Source organism: Mercenaria mercenaria, chromosome 14 (genome assembly GCF_021730395.1).
Source record: "Mercenaria mercenaria strain notata chromosome 14, MADL_Memer_1, whole genome shotgun sequence".
NCBI classification, from domain to species: domain Eukaryota; kingdom Metazoa; phylum Mollusca; class Bivalvia; order Venerida; family Veneridae; genus Mercenaria; species Mercenaria mercenaria.
In genome coordinates, this window is record NC_069374.1 from 75,435,375 (window position 1) to 75,451,880 (window position 16,506).

Consider the following 16,506-nt stretch of genomic DNA (forward strand, 5'->3'; position numbering starts at 1 on the left):
GTTGTTTATTCTGCAGATTTTTGTAAAATGATTACTTTTTGTCAAGCCATTAGCTAGGTGATGATGTTTTCCAAGGAAAATGTATGAATTAATGATTTCTTTCAGCAGAGCTACCATGAATAAACATTACTATCTTTGTCCAAACATGGATTTAAGCTATAAAAGTGATTAAAAATTATTCAATAAGGTGTATTAAATTCTTATTTCAATGGGACATTTTTATGCCCCCAAAGGGAGGCATATTAGTTTTCAACTGCCCGTCCGTTCTTATTCAAACATGGATTTAAGGTATAAAAGTGATTAAAAAGACATTTATTCAACAAGGTGTATTAAATTCTGATTTTAATGGGACAATTTTATGCCCCCAAAGGGAGGCATATTAGTTTACAACTGTCCGTCCGTTCGTTCGTTAGTTCGTTCGTCACAACGTTAACTTTTTGCATGAAGGCACTTTACTCGTGAACCACTGCACCCAGGACCTTTAAACTTCACATACTGATAGTACTTATTGATTACACGACCCCTATTGACTTTGGGGTCACCAGGTCACATGTCAAGGTCACCAGGTCAAAGGTCAAGGCGTTGTGGGGACATTTGTCACCGTTAGTGACAGCTTTTATTATTGAGAAACACTCATCGTAAGTTTCTGGATCATAATATTTTTTCAAGCGTAAAATAATAAACATAATTATTAAAAGGGCCTGACTAGTTTGAGGCATACCTTCTTGGTCTTTCCTGAACATTAGGCAAATGCTAGTACGTGACGACACATATAATATTGTTTAGTATATACTTGCCTTTGTCACTTTGTTCTGGGTTAAGAGCAACTTTAAAGAATAGTGTGGGAGATATATCTATTTCAGAACTATATTTTCATATTAAAATGTAATAATTGAACACTTCCAGATAAAGTTTTTCCTATTCTGTTTAACGAAGCTTTGAATAAATTTAAATATTTTTTTACAGTTTTTAATTTAAAATATTTATCAGTCATCTGATGATCCAAAAAGGTTTTAGGCATATATGTAAGTCTTAAACTTAATGCAATTTTATTTTTCCAAGACTTTATAATATTATTAAATTTATAAATCTGTTTTTTTTTCACTTTCAGTTCATAAGATGTATAGGCATTGAAAGTAAGCTTTGAACTGTATGAATAGCTGATTTTGCTATCAGATATAACCTGTAACTCATTATCATATTGCACTTTAGATTGGCTGAATAAAAGCTATACAGCTCTTAAAGTTATGGAAAGAACAGAAGACATGGAAATACGGATAGAGCAATTGGAGGAAGCAAAATTAGTAAGATTAATCACAATATTTAAAATATTTCTCCTTTTCCGCATCCTCTATTGAAACATGATATTCTAATTAAACCTGTTACAACCAATTACCAGAAAATATATCAACACTGTGCACAGTCTTACCATTTCTCGACTTTTACAGGCTGTTGTGACAAATTTCTTGTTAAGTAAATAGACAATATATTCACTAAGGTACCAACTAAATAAGGTGTTGAAATTTTTTCTATAACCACTGGCACCAGAACAAAACAAAAATGCCTTTTTACATGTTATATCCTACCATTAGGTATTCTATAAGAACCATTGTCATGAATGGCAATGTGCACTAACCCATTTCAATCGTACATTTCTCACCTAAAACGTGCAGTTCGGTGAATGGGTACCCAGCACATTGAACAAGCGGTAATATATCTTACATCGCGTACCAGTCACTTTGTCTCAATACTTCATATTGCAGAGATACTCCACATATTTTATCCTTCCGTACACGTTACAGAAAAAAAAATCGCATGAACTCCCCCATGTTAAGCGAAATGTAAACAGACAAAAACAGAACGCAAAGTATTTTCATATTGCGCATTTATAATGCATATACACATATTAGCGTACAGCTCGTTTAAATGGGTCAGCCGTGTTGATGTACTTATAAAATAGACTTGCCCGGTTTATAGGTTGGTCAGGGCTACGGATATGTATTGTATTTTGCCATCAGAATATTTCTATAAAATGCTTCTTCCCCTTCCGTTTGGATCCGTCCATGTTTACAGACACGTTTGTTTATTTTATGGACTGTACACGTGTAGTTAAACAACGACTGACATACATTTTATATCAGCCAAGCAGAGTGGTTTTGTAATCAAGACCGGAACTTCACCAGGGAACTTCAACAAAGGTTTTTGTGTAACATTGTAAAACTATAAAGTACGCGTTGTTTCTCTTAGATGAGAAATATTGAAAAAATGTGACCGGTACACAATTAAAGATACCGGTAAATTACCTCTTGTTCAATATCAATAGTGCACATTTACCGGACTGCTCGTTTTAGGTATGAAATGCGCAGTTGAAATGAGTTTATTGTCCCGTTTATGACCATGCTTGTTATAGAATACCTAGCAGTAGGGTATAACTTGTGCAGAGGTATTTTCGTTCTGTTCTGGTGCCAGTGTCTATAACTGTACAAATATACACGGATATACCAGTTTAATAAATCAGATAGTTTCCAAGATTAAATATACCAGAGAGGGAATACAAACATTCAGTGCACGATTTAAAATAAGACACCGCTACGACGACAAACATATGGGTATGAATGGATACATAGTGTTCGTAATAGCTTGATCGAGTGTATTTCAGGGATGCTCTTTCTCCATCTGAAACACAAATGTACTTCATTGTAACGCATTACATTTCTCATGACAATTACTTATATAAAGATTATTCTTTAATCACAAGCCTCGCTTATTAATCATGTACCAAATGACTATTTCTTTGGGGTTTTTTTGTATCAGATTTACAAGATGACGGAAGGCGGGAGAAAAATGTGTCTCATTATTGCAAACTCAAAGTTTAGTAGGCAGGCAAGGTTGGAGGCATGTAAACTAGATTGTCGTTACCTAACAGCTTTGTTCACAGGACTTAATTTCGATGTAGAGGGGAAAGAAAATCTTACCGCTGAGGTAAGATAATGTTGTTTCTAGACATTTTCAGTAAGCTTATGTATTCATCAAATGATTCTAAAACAGCAGGTTTGTATTGACTCCTAAAATTGATTTTCTGAATAACCAATATTTTACGTAGGATAAGTTTTATTTTCGTCATATAATAGAAAGTTTTATTGCATATATTACAGTTTAATTCAATGTATATTTATATGGAATGATATTGATATATATAATCATTATATTTGTTTTCATTACTCATGAAAATGTTGCATCTTGCCCTCCTTTGTCGAAACACATTTCAGTGGTAAACACATACATGTATTTTTATGAAGTCATGTCTGTTTGCAAGTGTATCCATTTTGCTTGCAGAGCCGAATAACACTCTGTAGTAAACTTAAACATTTGAATTTAGATGAGCCTTGCTGTCATAAAGTTCTTAGGCTTTGGATCAGAGTATGTTCGAAAAGGCACATGCTTCTAATTAGGCTTTAAGATTCCATCCTAACTTGTAACATTGCTATTGGGTCCTTATATCCGACTTGTTGATTTTCCACATATTTATTTTATTTTATTATCAAAAGATTGTTGTTTGTGCCTTGCGGCGGCCTAAAGTAGGTATCTACGTATATTCAATCAGCTGTTATATGTTGATCTGTTCAGATGGTTCAGCACGGCATTTATGTTTTATCGGCTCGAAGCTTGTTCAACTTATTCCGAATTGTAAGAAACATAGCTGCCAAGGGCCTTGGTCACCCCTCCCTGTATATGATGGAATTTTTATAAATCGTCTTGTAATTAACTGTTAGTTCTAGTTTAAAATAATTTCACAATAATCTGCCTTGCTCTACCCTCCACCAAGACTTTTCAAATTAATCCGTTTCGTCAACAACATATCCTACAGTAGGCGTAGTCACTTTTGGCAAGTATACGGTGGAAATATCTTTTAGAAACTGCTAGCCCGAGTGATCACTTTTCCCTATACGTATATTGTAGAAATTCTAAAAATAAAATCATTTTTTGAAACTGCTTGTCCGATTTTATATACATTTTTTTTTGTTGGGTGACTCTTGACAAAGACTTGACAAATTATTTCGTTTCGTCAAACATATGGCTGCCAAAAATTGTGGAAACCTTTTACTACTCGTATGTATGTAGTGGAAACCTTAGAAATCTTAAGGTTTCATATTGTATCTTAATATCCTATGTCGTCATTTTTCTAACCTCTTGCCACACTTGCCTAAAACTCCATACAAAAACGCACGCACGCATGCGCACAAACACACACACGTACACATTATAAAGCAGAAACTTTTATAAAACACTGACACTTATTGAAAAAAATGTCACTCATATTAACCTTCTATAACCATCTTTCAAGACGGTACAAGCAGGTGAGCGATCTATAGCCATCACGACACTCTTTGACATAACAAGATTCTAGTAACCGGCTGAAGTTATTTATATTTACAATTACTCATTATGTGTAGTGTAAATGCAATTTTAGAATTGATGGAATGTGTTGTTTCTAGACGCTGTCATTGTATCGACGCGTGTTTAAATCCTGCTTCTGTCTGGAATGATATGTATTGACGATTTTAACCGTTTACCAAATATATGATGCTGTTTAGTCTAGAAAATCGTGATATAAACTAAAATATTACTTTCTATATAAAGTCACGCTCTTTATTGACCTGTGTAATTGCTTCTCATACAATATTGACGTATATCAACAGAACGGTGTCAAATGTTGACCCGTAATATTACATTAAACGACCCATACGTGCGGTTTAGTTGACCCTTGTTTTTTTAAACACGTATACTTTATTTTAGTTTACTACGATATTTGTCGTCTGACCACATATTTTCCTCCTAAGTTTAATATAAGTACCTATGATTTCATGTTCGATTAAATATGCAATTATACATGTAAAACAGCTGTCAATATTTATATTCATTAAAAGGGAATAAAGGCATTCCTAGAAGACAAGAAAAGACACCTTGACGTTGACCTTGAGTGTTTTGCATGTGTAATAACGAGCCATGGAGATCCAAGAGGAATTCTAGGAATTGATGACGCAGTGATCGAGTTTCAGAACATTCTGGACATGTTTGACAGAGACCATTGCCCTGAACTGGCAAACAAGCCAAAACTGTTTCTCTTTGATGTCTGTCGAAGAAGTTAGTTTACTTTTTTTTGCCAATAACAGCACATTGTAAACGTAACGTGTTTTAATACACTTCTTATTTTCTCTTACAATAACATTTTCTTGTATTGTCTGTATTGCGCAGAGTCTGGACGGTACAGCATTTTAAAGGTGGCCAAGTGGTAGCTTTGACAATTTTGGGGGTATTTATATTAAAAGGTAAAAGGTAAAAGTAAGTTTTATTTACCGTCGCTTTGGGAAACAATTAACACCCGATCCTATATTAAGTACAGTTAAAACCAATTATACCCTACCCCCAGCAATTTCATGGTAACCATTTACAGCTGGATCGGCTGAGGCAATCGTGATAAAGTACCTTGCTCAAGGACACACCGCAATGGGTGTAGCCAGGATTCGAACCAGGGGCCTTCACCTCCGCAGGAAAGCGTCCTAGCCGTCTCGACCAATGCGTCCGCCATTACGTCATGAAGTCAACATAATGTACTTACTTCCAAAAGGAAAGCTGGATTCACGAAAAGTAAAATCAAAGTCCTAAATAGACTTGATAAAATTGTGTCTGCTATGTGTTTTGTTCCAGTACATTTTGTTTCTAATGCTTTTTGATAAATTTGACATCAAGTGTAGAATTGTATTGTAACAAAATCCCCAGACACTGGACTTATCGTTTCCATTTAAACTCATGAATATACAACTTAAACTGTAAATATAAATAGAATAGTATCAAGAACACTTCACTCTTAGATTCACATCGAATTTTTAAAAGACTTGCATTTCAGCGGCAAGATTTTTTTACATTGCATTATATTGAAATTAGAGAGCGTTTTTTGTTTTTTTTGTTTGCCAGTAGAAATTTCATAGATGTTATTATCACTGTTTTTATTGCAGTTTCAGTGAAAGTCTGTTATTTATATATTAGTTCCTTTACTATCGAAAAATGGTAAATTCGAGATTATATCGTATTGGGTCATCTCTATGTGAACAAAACTGTCATAATTATGACATTACTGCGTCGAATTTCATATTTGATACCTGATGAAAGATCTATTTACGTTAAAATTCTCCAATGATACATACTGTTTCAAGCTTATCATTATGGGATTGCACATATGCCAAGGGGAAAAGTAAGTTTCAATAATTTCTTATTATTCCAAACAGGTGGTGTAGACCTGGTCCAGCTGAAAGCCAAGAAAATAGTGAACTACACAATGATTCCACCAACAAAATCTGATATTTTAGTTGCCCATGCAACTACAAATGGTAAGTAAATTTATCGAAGATCTAAAATAGCGAATAAAAATGTTTTCTGTTCTAATCATTTATTTCCTCTGCATGTTTTGCTTGAGTTTGTAATTTTTTATTCCCGTATTTCTTATGCAGATTATGTTTCATTTTGCGATCGGAACTATGGGTCCAGATTCTGTCGAAGTTTCGTAAAAGTGGTCAGTGAAAATGCTTGCAGATATAGCATTTTAGACATGCTTTTAATGGTAAGTAATTTATTCAAATGAAAGTAATATTGTATAAAGCAATCCAAGATATGATGGTACTTTTTTCTATGTGCATGTAATATTTTATGTAGCAATCTACGTAAAGATTACAGAACTATAACTTGGGATATGCGGTGGTAATATCGATATGATAAAGTAGAGAATTAAAAAACTAGTTCTTATATTCATGTAAGTACATATTAAATTACCAGAGCTTAATGCTGGGCTAGGTGTGTTTGTGTGTTTTTGTTGGGGGGGGGGGGGGGGGGGGGGGGGGGCTTGTGCGCGCGTGAGTGCTTGCGTGCGTGCGTGTGTGTGCTATATGTCATGCCATGCTAATTATGACAATGCCCGCTAAAATGTTTCTTACTCGTGTGCTAGCGCGTGTGTGCATGTGTATGTGTGTGTGTGTGTGTGTGCGCGCGCGCGTGTGTGTGTGTCACGTAATGCTAATTAAACAAAGTCTACTAAAACTGTTTCTTAATCATAAAAATTAATGTATTCGTTACCAAACTACGGCAATCATATCATCAAATTAATTAATTAAATATATGCCACACTTTCTATAAAAGCTAACTTACAAAAGAACAGTCAATACACCACCTAGCACGAGCCTAAACGGACTCTGCAATAGCATTGAGACCTGTATGATTCCAATAGGAGCATATATGCTATCAAATATCTCGATGTGTGTCCAATGTCTTATGCCTTACTAATTTAACTGTGTTTTAAATAGTATAGAGTACTAAGTAATTGTTGTTTTAATTATGTTTTTCTTTCTGTACTTATATGGCTCTTATATAGCCATATTTTGTCGATTACATATATCATCATTTTTAATTGGTAAGGCAATCTTAATAGTATAGTGTTCAACTACCGATATTATGCGAACAATGTTTTGAATTTCATGTATGATTTTCAACAATTAGCATTTTTCCAAATTATACTTAATGTATACTGTATTTGAACATGTCTTCAGAACACTGCACTCGAATTATAACGAAAATGTCGCGTTATGATCACATTACGCCGGTATTAAAAGAACTGCATTGGATACCAGTTACTCATAGAGTGGACTTTAAGATTCTAATTCACACATACAAAGCATTGCATGACCAATCACCGATCTATGTTAAAGACTTGCTGGAACTCTATCAGCCAGCAAGAAATTTGAGATCCAAGAACAACTCAAAACAACTAGTTGTTACAAAAGCAAAACTGTGAGGTACGGTGATCGTAGTTTTTCATCAGCTGCACCGAAGTTATGGAATGCTCTTCCGGCTACCATTAGAGACGTTAAAAGCTTGGATGCTTTCAAACGATCATTGAAAACACACTTTTTCTTCAAGGTCTATTGAAACTCACTTTGCACTGAAAAACAAGCTTTGCAATGGAACTTATTTCTTATTGTTGATTGTTCTTTAAAATACCTAGTACAATTAAAATGTTGAGTAAAACCTGATTCAGGCTAAATACCTTTTATTGTTGATACATTTTTGTGTTGTATTGTATGTCCATATCATTCTGTGATATGTAGTTTGTACAGCGCTCTTGAACGTTTATTTTATAGACTAGATGAAAAGAGCGCTATACACAAGCTATCGCTTCTTGTCTTAGATATAATTCAATGTCTTTATGGCCATATTTTCAAACACATAAAAGACATCACTGTTTTCAGATATTCAATGATGTAATGTGTAATATACCACGACAACTAAATCAAGAAAATAAAACAATGATAAACCTCCAATATAGAATGCCACGTTTCACGTAGCTTCCCAAAATCGGAAGTGGCAAAAACACTACATTGGAGCGTAAACCGCTCATTATTTCACCATTTTCTAAATACAAATCGGACAATTAATTTATCAACATGTTTGAGGATGTAATGGTTCTCTACTTACTTTTATTATCGAATAATTCTAAACAAGTGCACAACATTTCAAAGCTAAAGGTTTTATTGTACATGTATTATCAAAAAAATCGAAAAGACAGAAGTTCAAACATCCAAGTACAGCGAGTACCATTTGAAATTGAACGTTAAATAATCGATCTGATAGTATCTAAAGTAGTTCTAACCTGTTTAATCAACACTAAAACAATTGAAATTGTTCTGCTAAGAGGATTAATATACCCAGGTAAGATTGCAGGTAAAATTTTAATTGTTGTTTCAATTTGATTTACAGGTCAACGAAATGGTTGGGGAATTTACAAGTGGTGGAGTCCTGCAATCTGTACAATTTGATTGTTCTATGCGTAAACAGTTTTTCTTCCCTCTACCTGTAATACGTCAGGTAAACATCAGTGGTTCCTTTCATATTTAAAAGCGCTACTGACTTAAATGAATCGTTATTAGTTTATATTAACAATATAATTTTACTTATTCAATCATACTTGTATTACTATAGATTTTATCAAGGAACTTATGCACTTTTGAAACAAATATTGCTCTGCAATGTTCAGTTTAATTAATCAAAGTATCATTGTTTCTGAAATGAATGTAGATCGTTGTACACATATATATCCTACGAACTTTTGGTGTCATGTTCGCTTATCGATAAAGTTCCACAATGTAGACTGTACATGTAATTAAACTATTTGTAGATTTACCTAATTTAAATCATTAAGCCAAATGAAATATGTATTCCTCTATAATTAGTTTTTCACAGTTCAATGGAACTCACATTCCTGCTTATTTCATGGTATTAATCGTAATTGAAATTATTTCCTATCAAAACAGTTATACAGTGGTGTATTTGTTTATTAGTATTATTGCCATTTTTTTTAATATTTTGCATTAATTTGTATTTGTCATAAAATAGTGTTAAGGTAGTTGTGCACGTTTGATAAACCGGAAGTGATAGCGTAACGTCATTTATTTCTAAAACTTAAAAGGAAAGCCTTGATCCGGTGTACGGAAATGAGAAACATTTTAATGAATTAATAGCAATCTGAGTAAATTTATAACAATGGCATGGTTGCTACCTTTCTAAAATTACGCTTACTTTTCCTTCTACAAAAAGAAGCGGCTTCCTTTTAATTTCATGTAACTTTCCCGATATACATCTGACAGCCTTTAAATTTATATCGTAATTAATGGCAACGCGTGGCGCGTAAATATTTTACATTTCAAGTCTTTGACATTTCTTATGTTAAGACAGTGATGTAATTTTTAAGGTAACGGTCGCGCGCACTTCCGGAAATAACGACATCAGATAAGTTCGCGGTGCAGAAAGTATTAAAAGTATTATGTCGCCCTGTCTTTGAATCACTCGCCCAACCTTCCTTAAAACGTTTGTGCCACGTAAAGACAAGTGTCCTGCTAACATTTGACTGGCCTCCAGAATTTTTCGCTTCCCGTTTTTGTTTGTGAAGGAGTCACACCGCGACATTCACAAAATTTTATTAATACTTCCTGCGTCGCGAACTTATTTGACGTCGGAATTTCTGAAAGTGCGTGCGACCGTTACTTTCAAAGTTACATCACCATTTTAAAGCAAGTGATGTCAAAGACTTGAAACGAAATATAATTAGGCACCACACGTTGCCATAAGCGACGATATAAATTTTAATCCTATGAGATGTATATCGGGTAAGTTACCTGCGTTTAAACGGAAGTCGCTTCTTTTTGTAGGAGGAAAACTGAGCGTGCGCCGACTAGCACTAACTGCCGTCCATTATTTAAAGAATACTCAAATAATATGAGAGGTATTAAATTTTAAACTCTATATTCATATCGTGTATACATTGAAATATCATCAGTTGAAATAATTATTTGATGCGCCGCTTTTTTTTGAAATGATAAAAGTTCGCGATTTTCTGGGACAACCCTCGTATTTGTTGTATCTATAATAATATCATTTTACATAATGTTATTTTAAAAAATGAATGGCTCAAAACTGTTTGAAAAATGCAACACTAACCTAAAAGCACTTTTAAAACTTGGGCTTACACACCCGGAATACTATGGAGATGTTGTCTATAAAATTCGAAAAATCAAACATAGATCTTATTTTAATCAAATATTTGTAACATGGGTTTAAAAGTTCATCAAAAGAGTATAAGATGCGAAAATCGTGAAGCACGGTGCATGTTTAGTGATTGACCTCTCTACAGTTAATCGCTACGTTTTCCTATCGCTAGTTGTCTTTATGTAGATTACTGACCGTTCCAAGGTGGTGCCCATATTTTCAAATGGTTTTCTGTCTGCATTGAATTGTCTGTTGCATCTGTAGTCTTGTGTGTTGTAAGCTTTTTTTCCCTCCTTCTCACTACCCCTACCGCCTCCTCTTTTCCCCTTTCATTGGCGCTCCTGTTTGCATCCCCTCTCCCTTTTCTTTGAGTTAGTTTTTAGCTCGACTATTCATAGAATAGTAGAGCTATTGGACTCGCCCGTGCGTTCGCGTCGGCGTCGGCGTCCGCGTCCCGATTTAGTTAATTTTTTGTATGTAAGCTAGTATCTCAGTAACCACTCATGGGAATGGATTGAAACTTCACACATTTATTCACTGTTATAAACGGACTTACACTGCACAGGTTCCATAACTCTGTTTTTCTTTTTTACAAAAATATGCCCCCTTTTAAACTTAGAAAGTTTTGGTTAAGGTTTTGTATGTAAACTGGTATCTCAGTAACCACTTGTGGGAATGGATTGACACTTCACATACTTATTCACTGTGATAAACGGACTTACATTGCACAGGTTCCATAACTCTATTTTGCTTTTTACAAAATTATGCCCCTTTATCGACTAAGTAATGTTTGGTTAAGGTTTTGTATGTACGCTAGTATCTCAGTACCCACATGTGGGAATGGATTGAAACTTCACACACTTATTTACTGTGATAAACGAACTTACACTGCACAGGTTCCATAACTCTATTTTTCTTTTTTACAAAATTATGGCCGTTTTTAGACTTAGAAATTTTTGGTTAAGGTTTTGTATGTAAGCTGGTATCTCAGTACTTCCTAATGGGAATGGATTGAAACTTCACGTACTTGTTCACTGTCATGATCTGACATGCACTCACCTTTGGGTTAATCTGGGTTAGGTGGGGTAAAAAACTAGGTCACTAGATTAAATCAAAAGAAAAGCTTGTTAACATTGTAGAGGTCACATTTATGACTGTATTTTCATGAAACTTATTCAGAATGTTAATCTTAATGATTTCAAGGTCCAGTTTGAATCTGGATTATGTAAAATCAAAAAATAGGCCACCAGGTCATATCAGAGGGAAAGCTAGTTAACACTGTAAAGGCCACATTTATGACCATATCTTAATGAAACTTGGTCAGAATATTAATCTTGATGATCTATAGGTCACATTTAAATGTAGATTAGGTGGGGTAAAAAACTAGGTCACTAGATTAAATCAAAGGAAATGATTGTTAACACTGTCGAGGCCAGATATATGACTGTATTTTCATGAAGCTTGGCCAGAATGTTAATCTTAATGATTTCAAGATCCAGTTTGAATCAGAGTCATGTAGAAATAAAAACTAGGTCACCAGGTCAAATCAAACGAAATGCTTGTTAACAGTCTAGAGGTCACAATTTTGCCCCTATCTAAATGAATCTTGGTCAGAATGTTGTTCTTGATAAAATCTTGGATATTGGGTCATCGGGGGTCAAAGACTAGGTCACCAGGTCAAATCAAAGGAAAAGCTTGTTAACTCTGTAGAGGTCACATTTATGATTGTATCTTCATGAAACTTAGTCAGAATGTTAATCGTGATGATCTATAGGTCACATTTAAATCTGGGTCATGTAGGATTAAAAACTAGGTCACCAGATTAAATCGAAGGAAAAGTTAGTTAACACTGTAGAGGCCATATTTATGACCATATCTTAATGAAACTTAATCAGAATGTTAATATTGATGATTTATAGGTCCCGGTCAGATCTGTGTCAAATGGGATAAAAAACTAGGTCTCTATGTCAAATTAAAGAAAAAGCTTGTTAACACTCTTGAGGCCACATTTATGACTATATTTTCATGAAAGTTAGCCAGACTGTTAATATTGATGATCTTTAGGTCCAGTTCCAATCTGAGTCATGTCGGGGCAATAAAAAAACTGGTTCACCGTGTCATATCAAAGAAAACAAGCTAGTTAACACTTTAGAGGCCACATTTATGACCATATCTTAATGAAACTTGGTCAGAATGTTAATCTTGATGACCTTTAGGTCAGGTGAGCGATACAGGGCCTTTATGGCTCTCTTGTTCAAATTAATGCCCATTTTTAAATTTCATTCATCCTTGTTTTACTTTCCCAGTGATCCCCCACCTTCAACCCTTACCACCCCCACCCCTATCTATATTTGGCATCTGTTTGTACTTGTTAGATTTTTGAAGCAACTCGTCTGTAATACTTTTCCATCACAGCTTATATTTGCTGCCGGCCTACTTTGCAAATGCGTGGCACTGAGGCTGTTTTGGTGCTCTGTGTTTTCGAGAAAAACTCTACCTATTATCTTTTGGACTAAGATATAAAACAATAATGTTCCCAATTTTCAGATGAATATGCGTATATGTAATGAAAAGAATGTTATATTTGTATCGTTATATATTGAATTTATTAATCTTTAATAAATAAGTAAAACTGTCTCGCATTTTATGTTTTATTCAGCTTGTTTAAGTATGTATGATAAAATCTTTTCTACAAATAAGATGTTTTATACTCCGTGAACTTAGAGAACATTGTTGAAGCATTTCTGAAATTGAGTACAATTTATAAAACGGGGGTACTTTATTAAACGTAATATCAAAGGGATTCGAGGTCTTACACGTTACAATGAATGCATGGTAATATCATTATAAATCTCTTCAATTTTTGCATGTGGACATAATTTCTACGTCCATTAATTTCAATGGGAAAACATACTTAAATCTACAAAAAAAAATATGTCGAGCAGATATTTTTCACTTATTTTGCTGTTTAAATGACACTTACAGACACTTCCAAATTGAAAGAAAAATATGTCACCGTCCATTTAAAGATGTATTTAGGAAAACAAGTAAAACCTGTTGAATTTCAGTCCTCTTTGTTTTAATTGAACTTTCCTAGATAACTTGAAAGTGCGTTTTGTTTTATTTCCTTTGTAACGTTATATCTTATATATATATATAATTCAGAAAAATGACTTAAAATATAGTTATGTTAAAAATTACCGACCTCTACCCAAATGTGCATCTTACATCAGATTAAAGCAAATTTCGGTCAAAAATAAGGGCCAAAAATTTATGTTTGCAAGTAGAAACTGTGAAGTTAAATTGTACATTACTGTTCAAATTTTGATGATTTAGCTTTTTACTTCCTCATAAAGTTTGCTGCAAAGAAATATGCAAAGAAATTCTTTTCAAAGTGGCAAATATCCAAAGAAAGAATGCTCATCCAACATTAATAAGACGCTCGTGTCCTCTATATATTTGATTTGACTGTGAACCGATGTCGCAAATAGACTTAATGTTTTGATCTTAAATAGGATAATATATTTCAAATGAACATATTAAGGATAAGATACATACTAAAGCGTATCTTATTAAGTCTATCCAATAAAGTACAGAAACCACATTGTCAAAGAGTCAATGTGAAAATATAGACACTTTAAGTAAAAGTGCACAAAAACATAAACAAAATGCGGATAAGGCTAATTTATAGCTGACATTCGATGGCAAGGATGAACATAATCAAAGATTTCTATGAGACATGATTTCAAGATTTTCTTAGGAAATATAGTCTTGTTTTACTAAATGTACTTCTTGATTTAAAACGTGTGTTTCAGGCGAAGGCCATTGCCGCACATGAAACGAAGACGTCGCTAGAAGAGGACAGAGACGTTAAACAAACGGGACTTTAAAAGGGAAGAAGAAGAAGCTATTAATGGCATCGTACTATTTTGATCTGTTTGTGTATTACCAATGTATACCTGACTTATAATATTATAAAAGCAATCAGCAACGTTTTTGCCTTAAAGTTTATAAACGTGTGATAACCGTAATGCAACTGAATTACATTTTACGAAAACCCGGTGTGAGAGGTCTGATTAAAAAAATCATGTAAACGGAAAACCATTATAATTTGTTTAGATTGTCTAACGTTATGTTTTGATATATATTCATACTACTATTATTGAACATTGTATAGTTTTATGACATTGTGAGTTAGCTTGCAATGCTGCCCATTACGCTCATTATTCGCGCATTTAAAGATTTTACCGCCAAAGAATGTTCATAAAGATGTAATACTGTTTAAATGCAATAATCTGTGGATAATCAAATTGTCTATGTGAGAATCAAATTTGAACTGTTTTCTATACACCATAAATCTAGGCAAGTGAATATTTTTGTAGGTATGACGTAAAGTTAGGACATATTTACCGCATATCAATACAATGTTTCGTAGAAAAATAAACAGGCTGGTCTGGCTGGTCTGGATCCTTGCTGGTCGCAATTGCACTATGTTGGTTTTCTCATGGCGCGGCTCAAATGTTATCTGTGCCACTGGTACTTATCCCAAGCAAGAACCAAGCCTACGGCCTTGATAAGATGACTGCCTTTAGTATTAATGTTATACAGCACACAAATATCTGCCATCACTTATAACAGAACTATACAGACATGTACATTTACTTAAATAACTACCTGAACTACTGTTATAAAACTGACCGGTCACTAATACATGTATACATATTCACACATGTAATGCATCAATAACTTTACATTACGAACAGTGTATAGATAAATCAAGTACAGATTGTTTGCAAAAATATCGTTCGATTTTTTATTTATTTATAGGATTTTAATCTAAAAATGTTATTTTTTCCTAAATAAACAGATTTTGTCACTTTATTTGACTTGAATTCATATATTTAATTGACATTATACTTTTACGGAAATTAAACATTTCATTTTTTTAAAATATACCCTGGCCTAGATAATATAAGAAAAACATATTGATAGAAACAGATACAAACCAGTTTCTGCTGTAATAAGTTAACTAAAACATTGGTTTACCATTGACTTGAAACGATTTGGGTATTGTTTAAATACTTAATGTGAATTTTGCCTTTAAAATGTAGGCTAGAAGCATATGATAGTGTCCGTTTAAGATGAATGTATTCAGACAGAAATCTTATTGTTTCGATTTTATTATGATTTCTAGTTTAAAATGTGCATTTGATAACTATGAGGAAGTGTTACCAAACTGAACCAAAAGGCGTGTTTAAAACAACATGAGGCTCTAAAATTTGTTTATTTTTCACTTATCCTAGTTGCACAATAAAGTTTGGTAAAGGGAGGTTATAATTATGATACAGACTTGATCAGCATCTACTTTCCAGATTTTGTTAGGTTTAGATTTGTTTTAAATGCAAATCTTTTAAAAATAAAAATACAAAAGTTCTTATTTTTCATATCATTTCATAGAAAAAGCATGTTTATCAAATATACATAATTCTGCTAAAATAGGGGACCTTCATCTCCGAGTGGTTAAAGTCGCTAACTTCAAATCACTTGCCCCTCACCGATGTTGGCTCGGCCCTCACTCTAGGTGTTGAATTCTCCATGCGAGGAAGCCATGTAGCTGGCTCACGGATGGTCGGTTGTTTTACCCAGGTACCAGCCCGTGAAATGATACATAGAGGGACACATTGAGTCTACCTCCATCATCAAAACTGTAAAGTCACCATATTACCTGTAACCGTGTTGGTGCGACTTTAAAACCAAAGAAATAAATAAGCAATTATGCTAAAATAATTCTTTCTTGGTTGGATGACCAGAACAGGAAAATCTAAAGTCTCTAACATAATTATTTACTAATATCATATAAAGCATTCAAAGAATACAAATATGTACAAATGGTTTAATTACTTTATTAAAACTGAT

General features: G+C 33.7%; 1 protein-coding gene across 1 annotated transcript; it reads left to right on the plus strand.

The window, feature by feature from the left end:
* The first annotated feature begins 521 nt into the window (after positions 1-521).
* On the plus strand, positions 522-16,023 carry LOC123527736 (cell death protein 3-like). Its single transcript, XM_053523927.1, has 7 exons — positions 522-1,304; positions 2,815-2,982; positions 4,929-5,145; positions 6,288-6,389; positions 6,510-6,619; positions 8,806-8,913; positions 14,406-16,023. Exons 1-7 carry the CDS (start codon positions 1,248-1,250, stop codon positions 14,478-14,480), a joined length of 837 nt encoding a protein of 278 aa, XP_053379902.1. The 5' UTR covers positions 522-1,247; the 3' UTR covers positions 14,481-16,023.
* Positions 16,024-16,506: the final 483 nt, after the last annotated feature.